Source organism: Lampris incognitus, chromosome 2 (genome assembly GCF_029633865.1).
Source record: "Lampris incognitus isolate fLamInc1 chromosome 2, fLamInc1.hap2, whole genome shotgun sequence".
NCBI lineage: Eukaryota > Metazoa > Chordata > Actinopteri > Lampriformes > Lampridae > Lampris > Lampris incognitus.
Window position 1 is genome coordinate 99,070,961 of NC_079212.1, and position 18,314 is coordinate 99,089,274.

At 44.2% G+C, this 18,314-nt stretch overlaps 1 protein-coding gene across 1 annotated transcript in view; it reads left to right on the forward strand.

The window, feature by feature from the left end:
• The window catches only part of ptprt (protein tyrosine phosphatase receptor type T), a 442,632-nt gene that overhangs the window by 132,059 nt on the left and 292,259 nt on the right, over positions 1–18,314 (forward strand). The window contains exons 8-9 of the mRNA XM_056300890.1: positions 7,549–7,664; positions 7,934–8,114. Coding sequence (XP_056156865.1) covers positions 7,549–7,664; positions 7,934–8,114 — 297 coding nt within the window. The remainder of the gene's footprint in view (positions 1–7,548; positions 7,665–7,933; positions 8,115–18,314) is intronic.

The window sequence follows — 18,314 nt, forward strand, 5'->3', positions numbered from 1 at the left end:
TCCTCTGGTTGATCGGGGCGCCTGTTCAGGGGGGAGGGGGAACTGGGGGAAATAGCATGATCCTCCCACTCGCTACGTTCCCCTGGTGAAACTCCTCACTGTCATGTAAAAAGGAGCGTCTGGCGACTCCACATGTATCGGGGGAGGCATGTGGTAGTCTGCAGCCTTCCCCGGATCGGCAGAGGACGTGGAGCAGCAACCAAGACAGCTCGGAAGAGTGGGGTAATTGGCCAAGTAAAACTGGAAGAAAAAAGCGGTGAAAATCTAAAAAAAAGAAGAAGAAAAGAAGACATTTAGAGGGGCCGGGTAGCAGATTTCAGAAACATGAAAACTTTCCTCGGGATTGGACATGTTTTAGTTTCTCGTCCCTGCAACCGAGCACTACGGTTTGGATTGGGTTTGCAATTTTTCCAAACCATGACAGTTCTTCCTCCAGTGCCTCGTTGGAGATGAACATCGGCCCGCCGTAGATGGTGACTTTCGTGGACGGTTCTGTGGGTGGGGATATCTGTATGAACACATCATTAAGAACAACGCCACTCTCAATCAGCCGAGCAACGAAGCACTGCTCTTTAGGCTACGGAGAAAGAACGCCTGCATGTGAAAGACAGAGAGAGAGAGAGAGGAGAATAAAATTTAGAGTGACGAAAATAAGGAAAACTGAAAACAACCGAGGAAATGAAAGAGAGCGCAAAATAGAGGGAGGGCAAGAAAGATAATCATGGAGAGGGAGTGAGGGAGCAGCAGAGGAGACCAGAGGGGACGAGGAGAGAGACGGGGGTTGGGCAGTAAGATTGATCTCCACTCCTCCCCCTCCTCTCTCTCTCTCTCTCTCTCTCTCTCTTTCTCTCTCTCTCTCTCTCTCTCCCTCTCGCTCGCTCTCGTTTCTCCCTAAAGTATTTGGATTAATGGCTTCATTTCTGCTGCTCATTCATCAGAACCAGCCAGCCACCCCCAGAACGTAGTCCCGCTCTAGACCCCCGGCAGAGTTAGACATCTACCTGCGACAACATTCAATAGGACCTTAAGTACTTACAGAGACAACCAAACAACTCTAGCTGAGTGCTTGGTCATCAGGGTGACAAGGTCAAAGACTAGCCACCGGCCTTGATATTTGAGAGGGCATTCGGTCTCAAACGCAAATAAAAGGTCTGCTTGAATGTGGAAAGATGTGTAACCCACCACAGCTTCCCACAGCGAATACATTTACATCCAAACAAGAAATCTGATTATTATCAGTAATCAGTTTATGACAATATTTTGATTTCTACTTGCATGTGGATATTGTTAATACGACCAGTAGCTGTGTCTACACATCTGTACAATCACCGAATGCTACATGGAAACCACGTATTCAATGCTTCTCTCAATTCCTCCATCCTTTTATTCCATTTTAATCTATATACAGTTATGTTTGGTGTTACTGCAAAATCAGCTGACAACATTAATTTTTGTATTAATAACAACTGAAAGTTAGACAGCTTTGGCATCAGCTTGTGGTTGTTTTTCTATTTTAATTTAATTTAATTTTATTTTATTCCGTTATCTATCCATTATCTGAACCCCTTATCCTGCTCTCTGGGTCGCGGGGATGCTGGAGCCTATTCCAGCAGTCATTGGGCGGCAGGTGGGGAGACACTCTGGACAGACCGCCAGACCATCACAGGGCCGACACACACTAACACACACACACACATTCATACCTAGGGACAATTTAGCACGGCTAGTTCACCTGACCTACATGTCTTTGGACTGTGGGAGGAAACTGAAGAATCTGGAGGAAACCCATGCAGATATGGGGAGAACATGCAAACTCCACACAGAGGACGACCCGGGGTGACCCACCAAGATTGTACTACCCTGGGGTTCGAACCCAGGACCTTCTTGCTGTGAGGCACTTTTTACTTTTCGCATTGTAATGGTAGCATGTCATCTAAATTGCCCCCCCCCCACACACACAGTGCATACCAGGTCAAATATTGAATATTGAGGATCAAATATTAAATAAATATTAAGCCTCAGCCTGAAAAATGACAAGACACTCGGCACCTGTGTCCTTGCTGTTCTGGGTGGCAGAATTATTTTACTTCCTTCCAGGGAGACAAATGGACAGGCATCCAGTTCATTTTTCTGTCATGCTGTCCATCCAAAATTCGTCGACCCAGTGATCGTCCACTCATTAATCAATCAAGTCATTCAACCATCCATCTAACCAGCCTGTTGTGTGGCTTCCTCCTCTCTTTCTCTCCCTTTCTTTCTTTTGTTTATTTGTTTTTGTCTAAGTAGCACACATATAGCACTAACTTGGGAAAAAATGAAATAGATAGATAGATAGATAGATAGATAGATAGATAGATAGATAGATAGATAGATAGATAGATAGATAGATAGATAGATAGATAGATAGATAGATAGATAGATAGATAGAAAGATAGATAGAGATAAATGGATGGAGCAAGGGTGGATAAATCAGTAGGGGATGTGGTGACTTTGTCATTTGTCAGGACCAAGGGCAGCCTGGGAGACACCCAAGTTGACTTAACGACATAAACAAAATTATAATTCAAATAACCTTCTATTTCCTCATCTCTCTCTCTCCCTCCCTATCCCTCTTTTACAATTTCCCTTTTCCTTCCTCTCTACTTATCTCCTTGTCTCGCTCTCATTCTCATTTCTCTCTCTTGTTATATCCTCTTTCTCTCCTTCCTTCTCTCCTTCCTTCTCTTCCAACCATTATTATTATTATTATTATTATCATCATCATCTATTATTTTTTCCATTTCCGAACTGAAATTAGCAATCTGCTTATTTGAACTCCTACTGAATTGTTGCCTGATCAGCCGAGAGATTATCCCCAGTCATGCCCCATCACAAATCTGGGAGTTTTACCATGGGCACGTGGGCTGGCTGGTATTGGTTGTTCTGGCCCATTCCTCTCCAGACCCTCGAGCAGAAATCTGATTTTGCTAACAGGGTTTGTGTCCTCGCAGAGATGAGTCATTGTAATGAAAGGAGCTTTTATTTATGGCTATTCTTGGGGAAAATGTGTTGTCTCGATCGCTCTCTGCCTCTGTGGCTCTGCAGTGAGTTATTAAGATCTTGTATTTGAGGAATCACGGTATGTACTTTCATTGTGGGTACCTACCAGAACATATTTGATCACACATATAATGGCTATCTATATATAAATTTATTTGGATATTCATGCAGATATGTTTTAAGGCACTTTGACATGAATGTAAAAAGCATTTTTAGCATTTGATTTAAACTCACACGTGTTGCTGTTAAAACAGTTTGGATCAGAACATTTATGTTGCGTTATTCTTATTGACCCCCATAATAAAAGAAAATGTCATCGTAGTGTGCATATGTACCCTGCACTGCAAAGATAAACAAACCCACAACATAGGTTGAAAAAAAAAAACCTTTGGAAACTCCTCCCTCTTTTAAGATCTTTCTCTTTAAAATGCAGAGGAATAAATAAAGTTAATAGACTACAGGTTTTTGCCATGAGGTACTTTGTCACAATTTTGGCAAATAATCATGTCAGTTTTGGTTTGTGTCTTTGGGGTATGCATCGAAACCGAGTTGGAAAATTGGGACTTTTGACTCAACTGGGACTTGCCTGCTGTGAGACTCAGGCTTACTTATGACTTGACTGCTTTGGGACTTAAGTTTTGAAAGCCCACACTTAAAAACATGCGACTAGGTAAAACCTTGGAGGCATTGTTTATTCAGAAAATAAACTCGAGACTTGACTTGGGACTTGACACTGAAGACTTAAGACTTGTGCCAAAAGACTTAAAAGCAGCCCTGCCTTACCTGACTACATGAATTCAGCCAGATTTTAACACGATTTTGTCTTCGCTGACAAATTTCCAGTGTCAGGCTCGATAATGAACATCGGGAATGACAAATGGGTGTCTTTAGCTTGTGTAGCGTGACATTATTGAAGAACAGTGATGTGGCGTCTGGGACGCCCCGTGACACCCCGATGAAAAGTCAGCATGTCAGATTTTTTTGTATTTTCCTGGCTAGTGTGACACCTCCTATGACGAGTTCCTTGACATTGATAGAGAACTCTCTGGTGCACATATGTAAACATGGCAAAGAGGAAGAGGGATGCTGCGGTTTCTGCTGTCAGGTGGAACAAGTAAAGGTTCATTGAGCAGTGGCAACAACACCCCTGCCTCTTAGGTGTTTTCTCGAGGGAGGACCATGACAGTCAAAAAAGATAGGCTAAATGTTGGCAAGAAATAGCGGAGACACTTAAGCAACCTGATGAGTAGCTGGTTAATCTATGCTAGGTTAGCCTTCCCCAGTAGCACTAGCCATAACATCATCCACAATCATTTTTTCTTTCATTTTCTTTTTCATTTCGGAACAAGACCGCCAGCATCATACGTACGTTTCTGTAGCCATGACTGGCAATTTCTTGACCCTCCTTCCCAACGACCTATGAACTCGCGCAAGATCGTGAAAGGCAGCGTGCGATGATTGGTCGGGGTCATACTAGTAGTGTTGCCAGTCTCCCTGCCAAGACGCGGCAAGAATTTATGGCACTATGATTGCCTAATCTGACATGGTGACCATCATGAAAGACAAAAGTATGGTGTAGTCTGATCCCGGCATTATTATCACCAAACACTGACATGTGCCGAGTTCCTCTGTCTTACATGATATGATGTTAACAAGGAGAAACCCTCACGTTGAACAAAATTACAAAAAAAGAATTTTATTTTGAAATGACAATTCACCACTGAAGGAAAACAAAAAAGACTTTTATTCTGAAACCAGATTCACCACTGAAGGAAAACAACAAATTAAGTCTTACCTTTAAGAAAAAAAAAGAATAGATTCAAAAATTTTAACATGTTTAAGTACTTTCAAAGGGCCTCAGCAGAGTAAATAAAGCACTTTGACACACTGAAATATTTTTATTGCATGTCAGTGGTATGTTGAATGGTGTTCTTTAGCTCTTATTTTTTTCCCCCCTTAACCAAACTTGGTATATCAAAATGAAAAACCTTAAATTTCACAAATTTCAGAGTGGTTTAATCCTGGAGCCAACGTGTGCGCCATGTTTCAGAAAAGGTCAATTTTCCTGGGGTAATATATGGGCCAGATGAAACCTTATCGCCTGTTCCTCTGACCTGAGTAATGGGGGTGTATCGTCATTCTTTTTGTGCCCCCCCCCAGATATCCTTGCTGACAAATGCCAGTGGGCAGTAGTCTTATCTTATTTTGGCCTCTACAGATTACATTTCAGGCTTTGCTCTTATAAGTGGAATCACAGACATTGTAAGCCATACAACTCCCTTGGGGGGGGGGGGCAGACTCTGTCGTCGAACTCATGCACACATGCACAGACAATGTATACACATAACCAAAATCTCACACACACACACACATACACCTATTAGAGTGTATAGTTACAGGGTATTTGAAACAAAGCTTCTTATCTTTAGGATCAGCCCAGAGAGACTAGATTAGCCAACGACAGTAAGGATAATCCAACTGAGAGGATAAGAAAGAAAACAACTGTTTGGGTGGGTTTTTCTGCGTGTGTGTGTGTCCATATCAACATGTGCTGCGGATGTGTAGAACAAATGATGCAGTGGTGGTCATTCTTGAATGGTCGTTATGTGCAACAGGGATATTATGACCGAACGCTCAAGTGACCTTGTGTTAGCGTCAGATAAATACAAGTACATTCATGGCAAACTCTTTTTTTTCCCCGCCCCTTTTTTCCCAGTACATTCGTACACAACAGTAGTAAACTGTTCCGCACCATAGTTACACATACCTAAGAGCCTGCAGATGCACGCCAAGTCTTTGACAGTAAATATTCTGAGTCCTGTTATTGATTTGAGCTGGCTGCTGGGGCTGTCGGTATAGGCTTAGCCATATGTCCCTCAAGCAGACAGACCCACACACAAAGAAAGGTTCAAAACCACCCATATGGACGTACACAGACACATATTTGTTCTAAAATGGAAACACATACTCCCAAATTCACTAACTCGCCCATATAGCCACACTCTTGAAGAGGGAGGTAGGTACACTTGCATGCACGTGGACATTTATGAATTACATGCCTGTGATTATTCACCATATGTTCTCGCTCACACACACACACACACATTCAGCAGCAGCATCGTTCTGGCCAGCCATGTGTTAGGTCCTCATCTCCAGCTTATGTATCACGGCTGACTGCACACAAACAAGCTTGTTAGAACCAACGTCTCAATTTCCACTAATTAGTCTCATCACCTATCGACAGCTACTATTACAAATCATAGCAAGTGAGAGCTGGGTTGTAATAGCTACTTCTTCCAAGAGAACAAATGATTTCTCAAATGAGACAACCAAAATCAAAAAGAGGGACACTACTCAGACACAGTGGATGACAGGGAGGGAGTGAGGAGCACACATTTAGTAATATTGATATTTTAAACTCCATGAAAAATGTTGCCAATGAAGCGCTGATATTTCTGAGGATGTGATCGTCTCAAAAATGAATTGAAGGCACCTTGGAGTGAAATCCTTTACAACAATAAAACATGATATGACATGAAACAAAGAAAACGAAAGAGAAAATCCATCCATTATCCAAGCCACTTCTCCGAAATTGGGTCACGGGGATGCTGGAGCCTACCCCAGCAGTCATTGGGTGGCAGACATCCTGGACAGGTCGCCAGTCCATCATAGGGCCGACACATTCATACCTAAGGACAATTTAGTAAGGCCGATTCGCCTGACCTACATGTCTTTGGACTGTGGGAGGAAACTGAAGCATCTGGAGGAAACCCATCCATACACGGGGAGAACATGCAAACTCCACACAGAGGACAACCTGGGACGACCCCCAATGTTGGACTATCCCAGGGCTCGAACCCAGGACCTTCTTGCTGTTAGGCGACCGCGCTAACCACTGTGCCACGCTAAAGAGGAAATAAGAAAGGGAAATTAATATTTTAAGTGATGATAAAAATATCAAACATAAGAGACAGGAAAATTCCTGTTTAATTTAAGCCTTGGGTGCAGCAGAACTGTTGTTCATGTTAGTTGGTCTTAATCTTGTGAGTTTGAGAATAAGGCTCAAGGTTTATCTGTGGATTATTTTCCTCATCCCAATCAAGGATCCAAGGAGAGGGCATTTCATATATTGTTCAGAATGTTATTGTGACTTTAAAGCCTGCCAGGACAATATTGTGATTTAGGGATATGCGGGGGGGGGGATACTTTATTTAGGGTTTAAAGCCATCTTCATTTGAATTGTATGTTGCTCACCACTGAGAAGGCAAACACAGCCAAACTTATTCCTGACAATGTCTTGGAGATTGTACAGTCACTCACTGTACTTAAACGGGAGTCACAACGGTACGCCAACACTGGATGCTGTAAGTGGAGAAATGGTGTCTAGACCGCCCTCCTAACTCAGATTTTCATAGTCAGGATTTTTCTCAGCCCTTGCTCACTCCACCCCCCCCCCAAAAAAAACACTAACTAACTTTCTGTCTCTCTCTCTCACTCTCTCGTCCTTAGACCCCGTCCATGGTCCCCAGAGTGTCAATGTGGTAGATATCCGTGCTCGTCAGCTGACTTTGCAGTGGGAGACGTTTGGCTATGCAGTGACTCGCTGTCACAGCTACAACCTGACGGTATGAGCGAACTGGCTTTATTGCCATGTTTGATTTACCATTTCTAATCCTGCAGTCATCCTGGAATGGTTAACTGTGCATGTATGCTCTTTATTTTCCCCTACATTTTTAGTCCCACTTCAAATTTGCACCGTCTCAAATGTCCAAATTGAAGACATTCCCAATTCATTGCAACTTTTCTTGTGTTAAACTCAGCCTCGTAAACTGGCTACTGAGTTAAGAGCCTTGCTCAAGGGCATCTCTGTCTGTGTCTCTAACTCTGTCTCTAGGTGCAGTACCAATATATATTTAACCAGCAGGAGTTTGCAGCAGAAGAATTGATCCAGACATCGTCCCACTACACCCTGAGAGGGCTGAGGCCTTTTGTCACAGTCAGACTGAGGCTGGTTCTGGCCAACCCTGAGGGCAGCAAGGAGAGTGAAGAGATAGTTAAACAGACAGAGGAGGATGGTGAGTACACCCTGGTAGACTACATGGGCCTGAAATTAGGTCCAAGACTGACACTTGGTAGTAATTAATCCCTGAATGCCTATTCAAGTAACACCGGAATGAAGATGCAGCAGCCCTCATCCATTGTTTCACCATACAAAGGCAAAATGTACAGAAGCTGATATTTATCTCAAGATTTTTTTCTCTAGTCTGAGTCTCAGTCATCTCAATTATGTCATTTACATAACAATTTTTAGTGAAAAAGCCAAAAAGGTAATATTTAATCAAACTATTCTTTTTACAAAGTCTCAGAATAGCAAGCAGAATTTTGATGTGTAAAATAATGCCTAAAAGCCCAGAACTGATAAAACCACGAGGGTGCCTGGTACCATATAATCAGCGTCTCGGTTGGTGGCAGGAATGTGACTGGACTTGTTGAACTTATTATGCACTTATTGGATAAACAATGTGGGAAGAAATGCTCGCCCCTTCAAGATTCACCCAGCAGGCGATGGGTCAAATCCCACCTGCGCCTGTATCTCACCCACTGTGTCTGCCTACGCTGTTTCACTCAAAATTTCATTGTAAGTAATATAATTAAAGGACGCTATTTTTTTGTGAGTCAGTGGGCCCCATTATTTCCGTTTTTCTCCGTGGATAATGGGACAATCAAATTGATGCCAACCTTCACTAATCAGCAACTGAACCAAAATATTACTTCAGCTCAAGTAATATTTGCGGAGTTGGATTAACTTGTAGTTAAAGAGACTGTCCTGCAACGAAATCACAGGGTCAATATCTGAAACAATAATCATGTCATCAACAGCCTTCCATCCTGCCAAAATGCCCTTGAGCAAGTCATTACATGTCTCCCTGCTCAATGAATGTGACTCCTTTTTGGGAAAAAAAGTGTGTTAAATGTCAAAATGTATCCAATTAGTCAAATTGCCCAATTAGTTTAAATTACCCAGTAAGCTGTTTAAATTGGCTCATGACACCATGACTCCAAAATCTTTCTTTTCAAAGGGCACCGTGTTCTTCTTATTGTCAGAGCACAGTGTGTTCCCCAAAGGCCAGCATCAACTCTTCTTTAAGCCTCAGAACCTTTCTGGCTTGCAATAAACTGCTACTGCCAAACCCCCACAACAAGTGTGCAGGGTAAGCTCATTGAAATAACAGGTTATAATGATTCCAAAGACCTGATCTTTTGCCAGCCTCAGGAGGGCTCAGCGTTTTCCTAATCTCATAACTAATTTCCCTTCATTTTAGCTTCTGGGGAGCATTAAATCACGGGCAAACATTCGTACCTCCACCCGCGTCTCACTCAAGCACACACACACACACACACACCAAAAGGCTTCTGAACCCCTTATTAGCAACCACCATTAGTGGGGGAGAAAAGCATGGGCTCGGCGGGGGGGGGGGGGGGGTTCTACTTTTTATGTTCTTAATTGTTTCTTATTTAACCATCCTTAATCTCCTGATTGTAATTCAGTAATTATGGGAAACCGGAGCAGTGATTGTTGGCATAGAGGCTGATTGCTGTTTGTAAGGTAATTGGCTTTGCAGTGCAAGGGTTAAGGCAACGCATTAGGCCTAGCACAGACAAGAACACTTACAGATTTGCACACATGGATTTATTTGCAAGAATGCTGTACATATCGGCTATCACACATATTCCTAGAGTCACACATACATAAATACACATTCATGTGGTGTATATGTGGGCATGAATACACGTATACACACTGGAACTCAGACAAAGTTTCTCTTTTTAATCGTGATGAGGTACCAGTAATGACGCTTTGGGAGCAAAATTAGGTGTATGGTGTTTGGAGCGTTACACACACACACACACACACACACACACACACACACACTCCGTGCTCTGTGGACTTGGACTATAATATCTTTATCAACCTGAACACATGGAAATTGGCTTTGCATCCATTTTGTTGGTTTATACTAGAATGCATGCATGCAATCAAAGAACAGTTCATGACAACTATGCCATTCATGAATGCAGTATTTTAGTAGTTATCAAGTACACCGAAAAAGTAGTCGATTAATTGCGGGAAATACATAATTTTTTCCCGCCAATTTTCCAATTTTTTCCCCCAATAACAACAATCAATTCTCACATCAAAAACATCTCAGATACAACCATAAAAGGGGTTAACTGACGTAGTCGGGCCCAACCTGGGGGTAGATGAAAAAGCAGAGTCCTCGATTGGCTCCGAGAGGCTGTTTATCAAATGAGCTGCAATCTGATTGGAGTAAACTTCAAGCAACTTTTGCGAGCTGGGTACTGTTTGACTGCAGCAACAATGCGACTGCTTTCTTGCAGGTGTTTCAGTTTAACTGGTCACCCTGACCTTCAGCCGAGCACGTCTGTAGTTGTGGTCCTGGTGGCAGCTGTTGAAACGCTTAAAAGCCTTAAATTGTCTTAAATTTAATATTTAGTACAGAATATATATTCATCTGGTCATTTTTGTCCTACATTATGTAAATTAAATGGCGTCGCCAACAAGAAGCGTTCACATTTCTTGAAGTTACTTTGAATGTTGGGGAAAGCATAGATTAGCAGAGCAGCTAGCGTCTAATGAGGAATTTGACATGATAACGTTGCAGGTTAAATGATTGAATATGAGTCACTTTCTGATTGCGCATAACTATAAAATACAGCTGCACTGCCAGCTGCAGTTTATTTCCCACATTATATGCAATGTTACGAGAGGCGAATGAGTTTTGCTGAGCACGTAAATGGTTAACATAGATATTAAACACGGATGGGTGCATATTTAAAATTGATTTGAGTAAAATTATGAGCTTTTAGGAGGGGGACGCTGTGTGTTCTGTTCGTGCTTTGAACAGCTGCCGTCACTAAAGTCGCCAGTTAACATGGTCGCTCTCTAAACCGAAACACAGGGATAGCGTGAGTCTTTCCATCTCTAAATGCCTTACATTATGTTTCTTTAACATGGCATAAAATTGAAAATTATTGGTTATTTAACATGGCATATCGTAGAAAATGATTGTTCAAACCAAACAAATCTGTGTTGGAACCGCAGCGCCCCCGACTGCGTATCTGCTGTAGAATAATTTGGCACTGCTTTATTACTGTACAGTGCTAAAACCACAGACGAACGAATAGTCTGCAACTATGCACAGTGTCGACTAATGGTTTTGATAGTCGACTAGTCGAGTATTCTGTGAAACCCGTAATGACAACATAGGATAGTAGATTGTGACACACATAAACACACACACACACACACACACACACACACACACACACACTTGATCCCACACAGAGATGTGCCTCACAGCCAAATGTCATCTCCACTTAATGTACACACAGCCCCATTAGCCTCAATGCAAAACGCCTATTTGTCAGATAGCTGTCAGGAGTATTCAATACAACTGCTTTATCTGCTTTGCCATATAGACTCTTATTTATTAAATATGTGCTCCAAACACTCAACAAAGATAAGCACAAGAGCTGTATTACTGTCTGGCTTCAGTCAAAAATAGAGTGTGGCTTTACAAATACAATTGCCACGATACCTCTATTTCCTGTCTTATTGGCTATTTTCTCACCTGGTTCTCTGGATAGACTGTGCTGCATTCTGAACATGAAACGCAAAACATCCCATCATCCCTCCCCCACCGACCACCAACAGAAGATTCCCTCATTATCAAAACGAGCCCATTCTAACACCACAACAACATACTGTATCAGCCTTTTTGACAAAGCATCAATTGTATGTCACACAAGGTATCCTTCAACGTCTGTATGAGATGAAGTGAGATAACAATGACTTCCCTCTTTGTATGACATGTGCCTGGGTTAGCTACTACCTGACCTGTATGTCAATAATATTCCTAGATCAGGCCACAAGTTGTCTAGCGGAGGCAAAAATGACCCATAACCGTGTTTAACAGCAGAGAAAATACTCTAAATTTTATTTTTTCAACCTGAAGTTTGATGACTTTCTCTAGAGTGACCCCCAACATTAGAAAAGTGAAACATTGTTTTTGTTCATATTTCCATAAAAGCTGTACAACAGTAGGGTACTAAGATTGTCTTAGGGTCAAACATGACCCGGAAGTTAAAATCAGGTTTATCTCATCTCATCTCATCTCATCATCAGCCGCTTCTCCGGGGTCGAGTCGCGGTGGCAGCAAGCTAAGTAGGGCACTCCAGACGTTCCTCTCCCCAGCAACGCCCTCCAGCTACTCCTGGGGAACCCCAAGGTGTTCTCAGGCCAGACTGGGCATGTAGTACCTCCAGCGAGTTCTAGGTCTACCCCGGGGTCTCCACCCAGTTGGACGTGTTTGGAAAACCTCCAAAGGAAGGCCCCCAGGAGGCATCCTAACCAGATGCCCGGACCACGTCGACTGGCTCCTTTCGACGCGAAGGAGCAGCGGCTCTATTCGGAGCTCCCTCTGGATGTCCGAGTTCCTCACCCTGTCTCTAAGGCACCCTACGGAGGAAACTCATTTCAGCCACTTGTATCCGCGATCTCACCCTTTCGGTCATTACCCAAAGCTCATGACCATAGTTGAGGGTTGGAACGAAAATTGACTGGTAAATTGAGAGCTTTGCCTCCCAGCTCAGCTCCCTCTTCACCACAATGTTCCGGTACAACGTCTGCATTACTGCTGATGCTGCACCAATCCGCCTGTCAATCTCCCGCTCCATCCTGCGTGAACTACTTGTGAACTACTTGTTGTGAGGCAACAACTCATCCACAACCTATTATTATATACTAAATGTCAGTGTTCTAAATGAATGGATGTATTTTTCTACACAATCCACAGCAAATAATAGTAATGTAACCGGTTATTTTTTTGCCCGGTGCGGGATTCAATACGAGGTGTACTGCACCACAAGGCGACATCACTAACCACTCGGCTAAAGGGTCAGATCCGTTAGCTAAGGACTAATGTGTCTTATTAGTAGTTTACAATAATACTAATAATGGGATAGTGTTTCATTTTCGCACGATTTAAGCAATATTCTCATGTGTATTGCTTGTAATAAATGCAAAAGGTCGCAGGTAAATAATAAGTCATCTCGACATTGAAAATGTTTTAGAAAAATATTTATAAAGGTTCATAATCAACCAGACGCGCTAGTTGCTTTCCACAGCATATCAGTCATTTCTCTTATAGCGAAACTACCAGTTGGAAACCGTCAAAGGAAGGCAAACGGTTTAAAGTTCTGTAATTAAAAGGCCCAGCCAACATTACTTTAGCCCATCTAAAATTGAAATCCTGGCGCTGCACCTGCAGTAACAGAAGGCAGTAGTGCCCAGCTTGCCATAAAGCCAAACAACACAGTGCATCTAATCACTTTCTGACTACTTTGTACTATATCGCACGTGGGTTTATGTAGGGTATTTGTCTTTCACACATGAGCGCACACAACAGAAGCACACTGGCAACCATGTTAAACGTGAAATATCCGTTTGTTTATACGTATGTGTTAGTCTTCCATTTTCTGTGTACCCTTTTAAAACATTTAGTATACACATGAACTACGGCATAGTATACACGATCGTTGGCAGCCATACCAACATGTACCCTAGCTCTGCCAAATCATGGAAGCTAAGCAGGCGTGGGCTTGGCTAGTACTTGGATGGGAGACCTCGTGGGGAACTGAGTTACTGCCGGAAGTGGTGTTGGTGGGTCGGAAGGGGGCATTCTTCCCTCTGGTCTTACTAATAACAACAAATATCAAATCCCAGTGCACTGACGGGGGACACTGTGCTGTAGGAGATGCCGTCCTTTGGATGAGACATTAAAACCGAGGTCCTGACTCACTTTGGTCATTAAAGATCCCAATGGCGCTTATCACAAAGAGTAGGGGGTTTCCCGGTGACCTGGCAGAATTCCCAACCTGGCTGTCTCCATCTGGCCTCCTAATCAACCCCCCCCCATGCAGCTGGCTCAATGATTCCTCCCTCTCCACCTCAAGCTGATGTGTGGTGAGTGTTCTGGCGCAAAATGGCTGCCGTGCATCACCCAGATGGGTGCTACACATTGGTGGTTGAAGTGAGTTACCCCCTTCAATCCGAAGCGCTGTGAGTGTCTAGAAAACTACTACTACTACTACTAGTAAGTACTAATACTAGTCCAGAAAAGCACTATATAAATGTGATGATGATGATATTTATTATTATTGACTAATTTCGTGTTAAATTGAAAACTATGAAATATGTATACTCATTCTTATCAAACTTATCGCATGCACACACATTAAGAAAATATTTTAGAAATATATTTATTGGACCTATTTTAGACTCCATGTAGTTACATATTTCAGTCGGGTGGGGGGGCCTGCCTCCCCGCAAATGCCGCATATGGATGTCAGGTTGAAAATGCTAAATTAGGTAAATGGCTGACACTAATTTAGACCAACAGTTCTCATTCTCTGATCTTATGCCTTAACTAAATAAAATAACTTTAGTGTTTTGCTCAAAAATAAAAACTAGGGTTAAATTACATGTGATTTCAGATGTTGAAAAGAGCAATTCAAATGTTAATTTCATTTTTTTGTTATATATTGTTGACTGCCAACAGTTAAACATGTATACCTTGGATAAAAGCAGAACTGCTAAGCATTAAAATGTTAGAAAATTGATCTCAATTCCCTGAGTTTCAGATACGATCTATGCAGTTTACATCCTTGAATAATACTTAATATTCAATGCTCTGTCTCTAATCTGTCAGTATCTCTCTCAATATCTCAATCTGTAAGAGGAGATTTATTGTGATTCATATTGAATAATCCTTTTATCTAATCATTTTACCAAACAAGGGTGAAGGCCTTCAGGACCACTGATAGAAATATCTAGAGATGATGCTGACACTTGAATATCCTCTTTTTGACATCTGTTAAGAAATATCTAAATATTAGTGGTGAAAAAAGTGAGACAGTAACCAGATGAATCCGAGTTTGAATCCTTGAAAATGCATAGTGATCAAGGTTTGACCTGGGCTGACATCCATAGGATTGTTTATACGACAATCTCTGTTGCGACCATTGTGACCTTAGGCAATACATTTTACCCAAGCTACCCCAAGGCAGCAGCTACAAGCCTACATTGTTGGTAACATGACTAATTTGTGTTGGGATAAATGGACCAATGAAGTATATGTCAATTATATATACTGTTGTGCAACTCAGTAGTTCATTTCGACAACTTGTATTGAAAAAAAAAGAAAAGAAAAAAAGGTTGTTTTCCAAAAGTAATGCTAGCTTCATACATCTCCACACATAAATAAAAACCTTGTGTACATTATTCTTAATACAGTAATGTTAGCTCAGTCTTAATCTTGTTTGGCACATCCCTTCAACACTAGTTGATTTATTTTGCTGTTTGGAGAATTCATTTGAAAGCCACAGTGCTGAAATAAAGCTCTTCAGCTGAACAGCTTAAATACTGGTCAACATAAAGTGTTGTTTGAGAAATATGAATAACAACATACACTGTTACCTCAAAACATGACAACTAATATATATTATATTGTCACGTATCAGGAAGGAACCCAAAAGCAGACGGGACAACCAGGTAAGGGAAGAACTCAGTCTTTATTGAGGTGACCGATCTCGGGGGTAGAGCAGTAGGTGGCTCTGTGGCAGGTAGGCAGGCAGGCAGAAGTCCATGAATGGCGACGTTCCAGCGAAGACTGGTCCATAGTGGAGGCCTTTTAAGGGTGAGGGCGATTGCCGGGGTGAAGGGGGGGGTCAGCAGGTGTCAGCTGGCGTAGTAGGTGTCAGCTGGCGTAGCAGGTGTCAGCTGGTGTACCAGGTGTCAAGGGCGATCGCTTTGATGTCAAGGGCGAGAGGCTGTGACAGTACCCCCCCTCCGAGGGGCGCCACCGGGCGACCTACCAGGCCCATCAGGGTGCGTCCTGTGGAAGTCCCGGATGAGGTTCGCGTCCAGGACAAGGCGACGAGGGACCCAACACCTCTCCTCTGGGCCATATCCCTCCCAGTCCACGAGATACTGCAGGCCGCGACGGCGGCGACGAGAGTCCAGGAGACGATGAACGGTGTAAGCCGGATGATCGTTGATCATACGAGGAGGTGGGGGCGGGGGGGCCGAGGAACTAGAGGGCTGATAGAGACAGGTTTGAGGCAGGACACATGGAAGGAAGGGTGAACCCGGAGAGTGCAGGGCAGCTTCAGATGGACCACAGAGGGGTTAATGACTTTGACAATGGGAAAGGGACCAATATACCTGGGGGACAGTTTTTTAGCGTCCGATCTCAAGGGTAGATCCTTGGTAGAGAGCCATACCTGGTCACCGGGGGAGTAGTCCGGAGCAGGGGTGCGATGACGATCCGCCAAGCGCTGGTAAAGGCTGGAGGCCCTGAGCAGTGCAGCACGGGCTCGCCGCCAGGTCCGACAGCACCGACGGACATGGGCCTGGACAGACGGAACCGGAATGTCTACCTCTTGAGAAGGAAAAAGGGGGGACTGATAGCCGTAAAGGCATTGAAAAGGGGCCAACCCAGTAGCAGACGATGGCAAGGTGTTATGGGCATATTCTACCCAGGGAAGTTGTGAGGACCAAGAGGATGGGTTGGCAGACACCAGACAGCGGAGGACAGTCTCCAATGCCTGGTTGGCCCTCTCGGCCTGGCCGTTGGTCTGAGGATGGAACCCCGATGACAGGCTGACGGTGGCACCGATGGCAGAGCAGAAAGCCTTCCAGACAGCAGAAGTGAACTGGGGGCCACGGTCAGACACTATATCACGGGGAAGACCGTGGACCCGGAAAACCTCCCTGACCAGCAGATCCGCAGTCTCTCGGGCCAAAGGCAGTTTAGACAAGGGCAAAAAGTGAGCAAATTTACTGAAGCGATCAACGACAGTCAGTACAACGGTGTTACCGTTGGAGGCGGGCAGACCAGAGACGAAATCCAAGGACAGATGCGACCAGGGACGGTGTGGAACAGGCAGGGGGTGCAGCAGACCGGCACTGGCCCGAGTGGAGGGCTTATTCTGGGCACAAACAGGACAGGCAGAAACAAAAGACCCAGTATCCTCCGTCATGGAAGGCCACCAGAACCGCCTGCGGAGGAAGGCCAGGGTACGGGTTACTCCAGGATGGCAGGTAAGTTTGGAAGAGTGAGCCCACTGCAACACGCTAAATCTAACAGCGTCTGGAACAAACAAGCGCCCGGGGGGACCGTCACCTGGGTCAGGCTGAGTCTGTTGTGCTGCCATGACCTCCCTTTCAATGTTCCAGGTGACAGCCGCAGCTGCAACCACACAGGTAGAGGGAATGATGGTGTCAGGTTGGAGCTTGGGCTCAGACTCCTCCCCATGCACACGAGACAGAGCATCAGGCTTGGCATTCCTGGAGCCAGGTCTGTACGTCAAAGAAAAATTAAAACGACCAAAAAAGAGCACCCACCTGGCTTGGCGCGCGGTGAGTCGCTTTGCTGACTGGATGTATTCCAGGTTCTTATGGTCAGTCCACACTATGAAAGGAAGCTCAGACCCCTCCAGAAAATGTCGCCATTCCTCCAGTGCCAATTTCACCATCAGGAGCTCACAATTCCCCACATCATAGTTCCTTTCAGCTGGGGAGAGACGGCGAGACAGGAAGGCACAGGGGTGTGTCTTGCCATCCTCACTGGAGCGCTGAGAAAGGACCGCCCCCACCCCAATCTCAGAGGCGTCCACTTCTACAACGAACTGCTTGGTTGGGTCTGGCTGGATGAGGATAGGAGCTGTGGTGAAGCGGTGCTTGAGGGCTTGGAAAGCTGCCTCTGCTACAGGGGTCCACAGTACCGGTCTGGAGGTGGAGGTAAGAGCGGTTAGTGGGGCCGCAACGTGGCTGTAGTTGCGGATGAACCGTCTGTAGAAGTTGGCAAACCTGAGGAACCTCTGAAGCTGCTTACGGCTGGTCGGGCTTGGCCACTCAAGAACCGCTCTGACCTTGGCGGGGTCCATTCTCACCTGCCCATCGGCCACGATGTAGCCCAGGAAGGTGACTGAAGGGGCATGGAATTCGCACTTCTCTGCTTTTACAAAAAGGCGGTTCTCCAGAAGCCGTTGAAGGACTTGGCGGACATGCATGACATGCTCTGACAGGTCTCTGGAAAAAATCAGGATATCATCCAGGTAAACAAAAACGAAACGATCCAACATGTCATGTAGGACGTCATTGACCAGACTCTGGAAGACAGCTGGGGCAT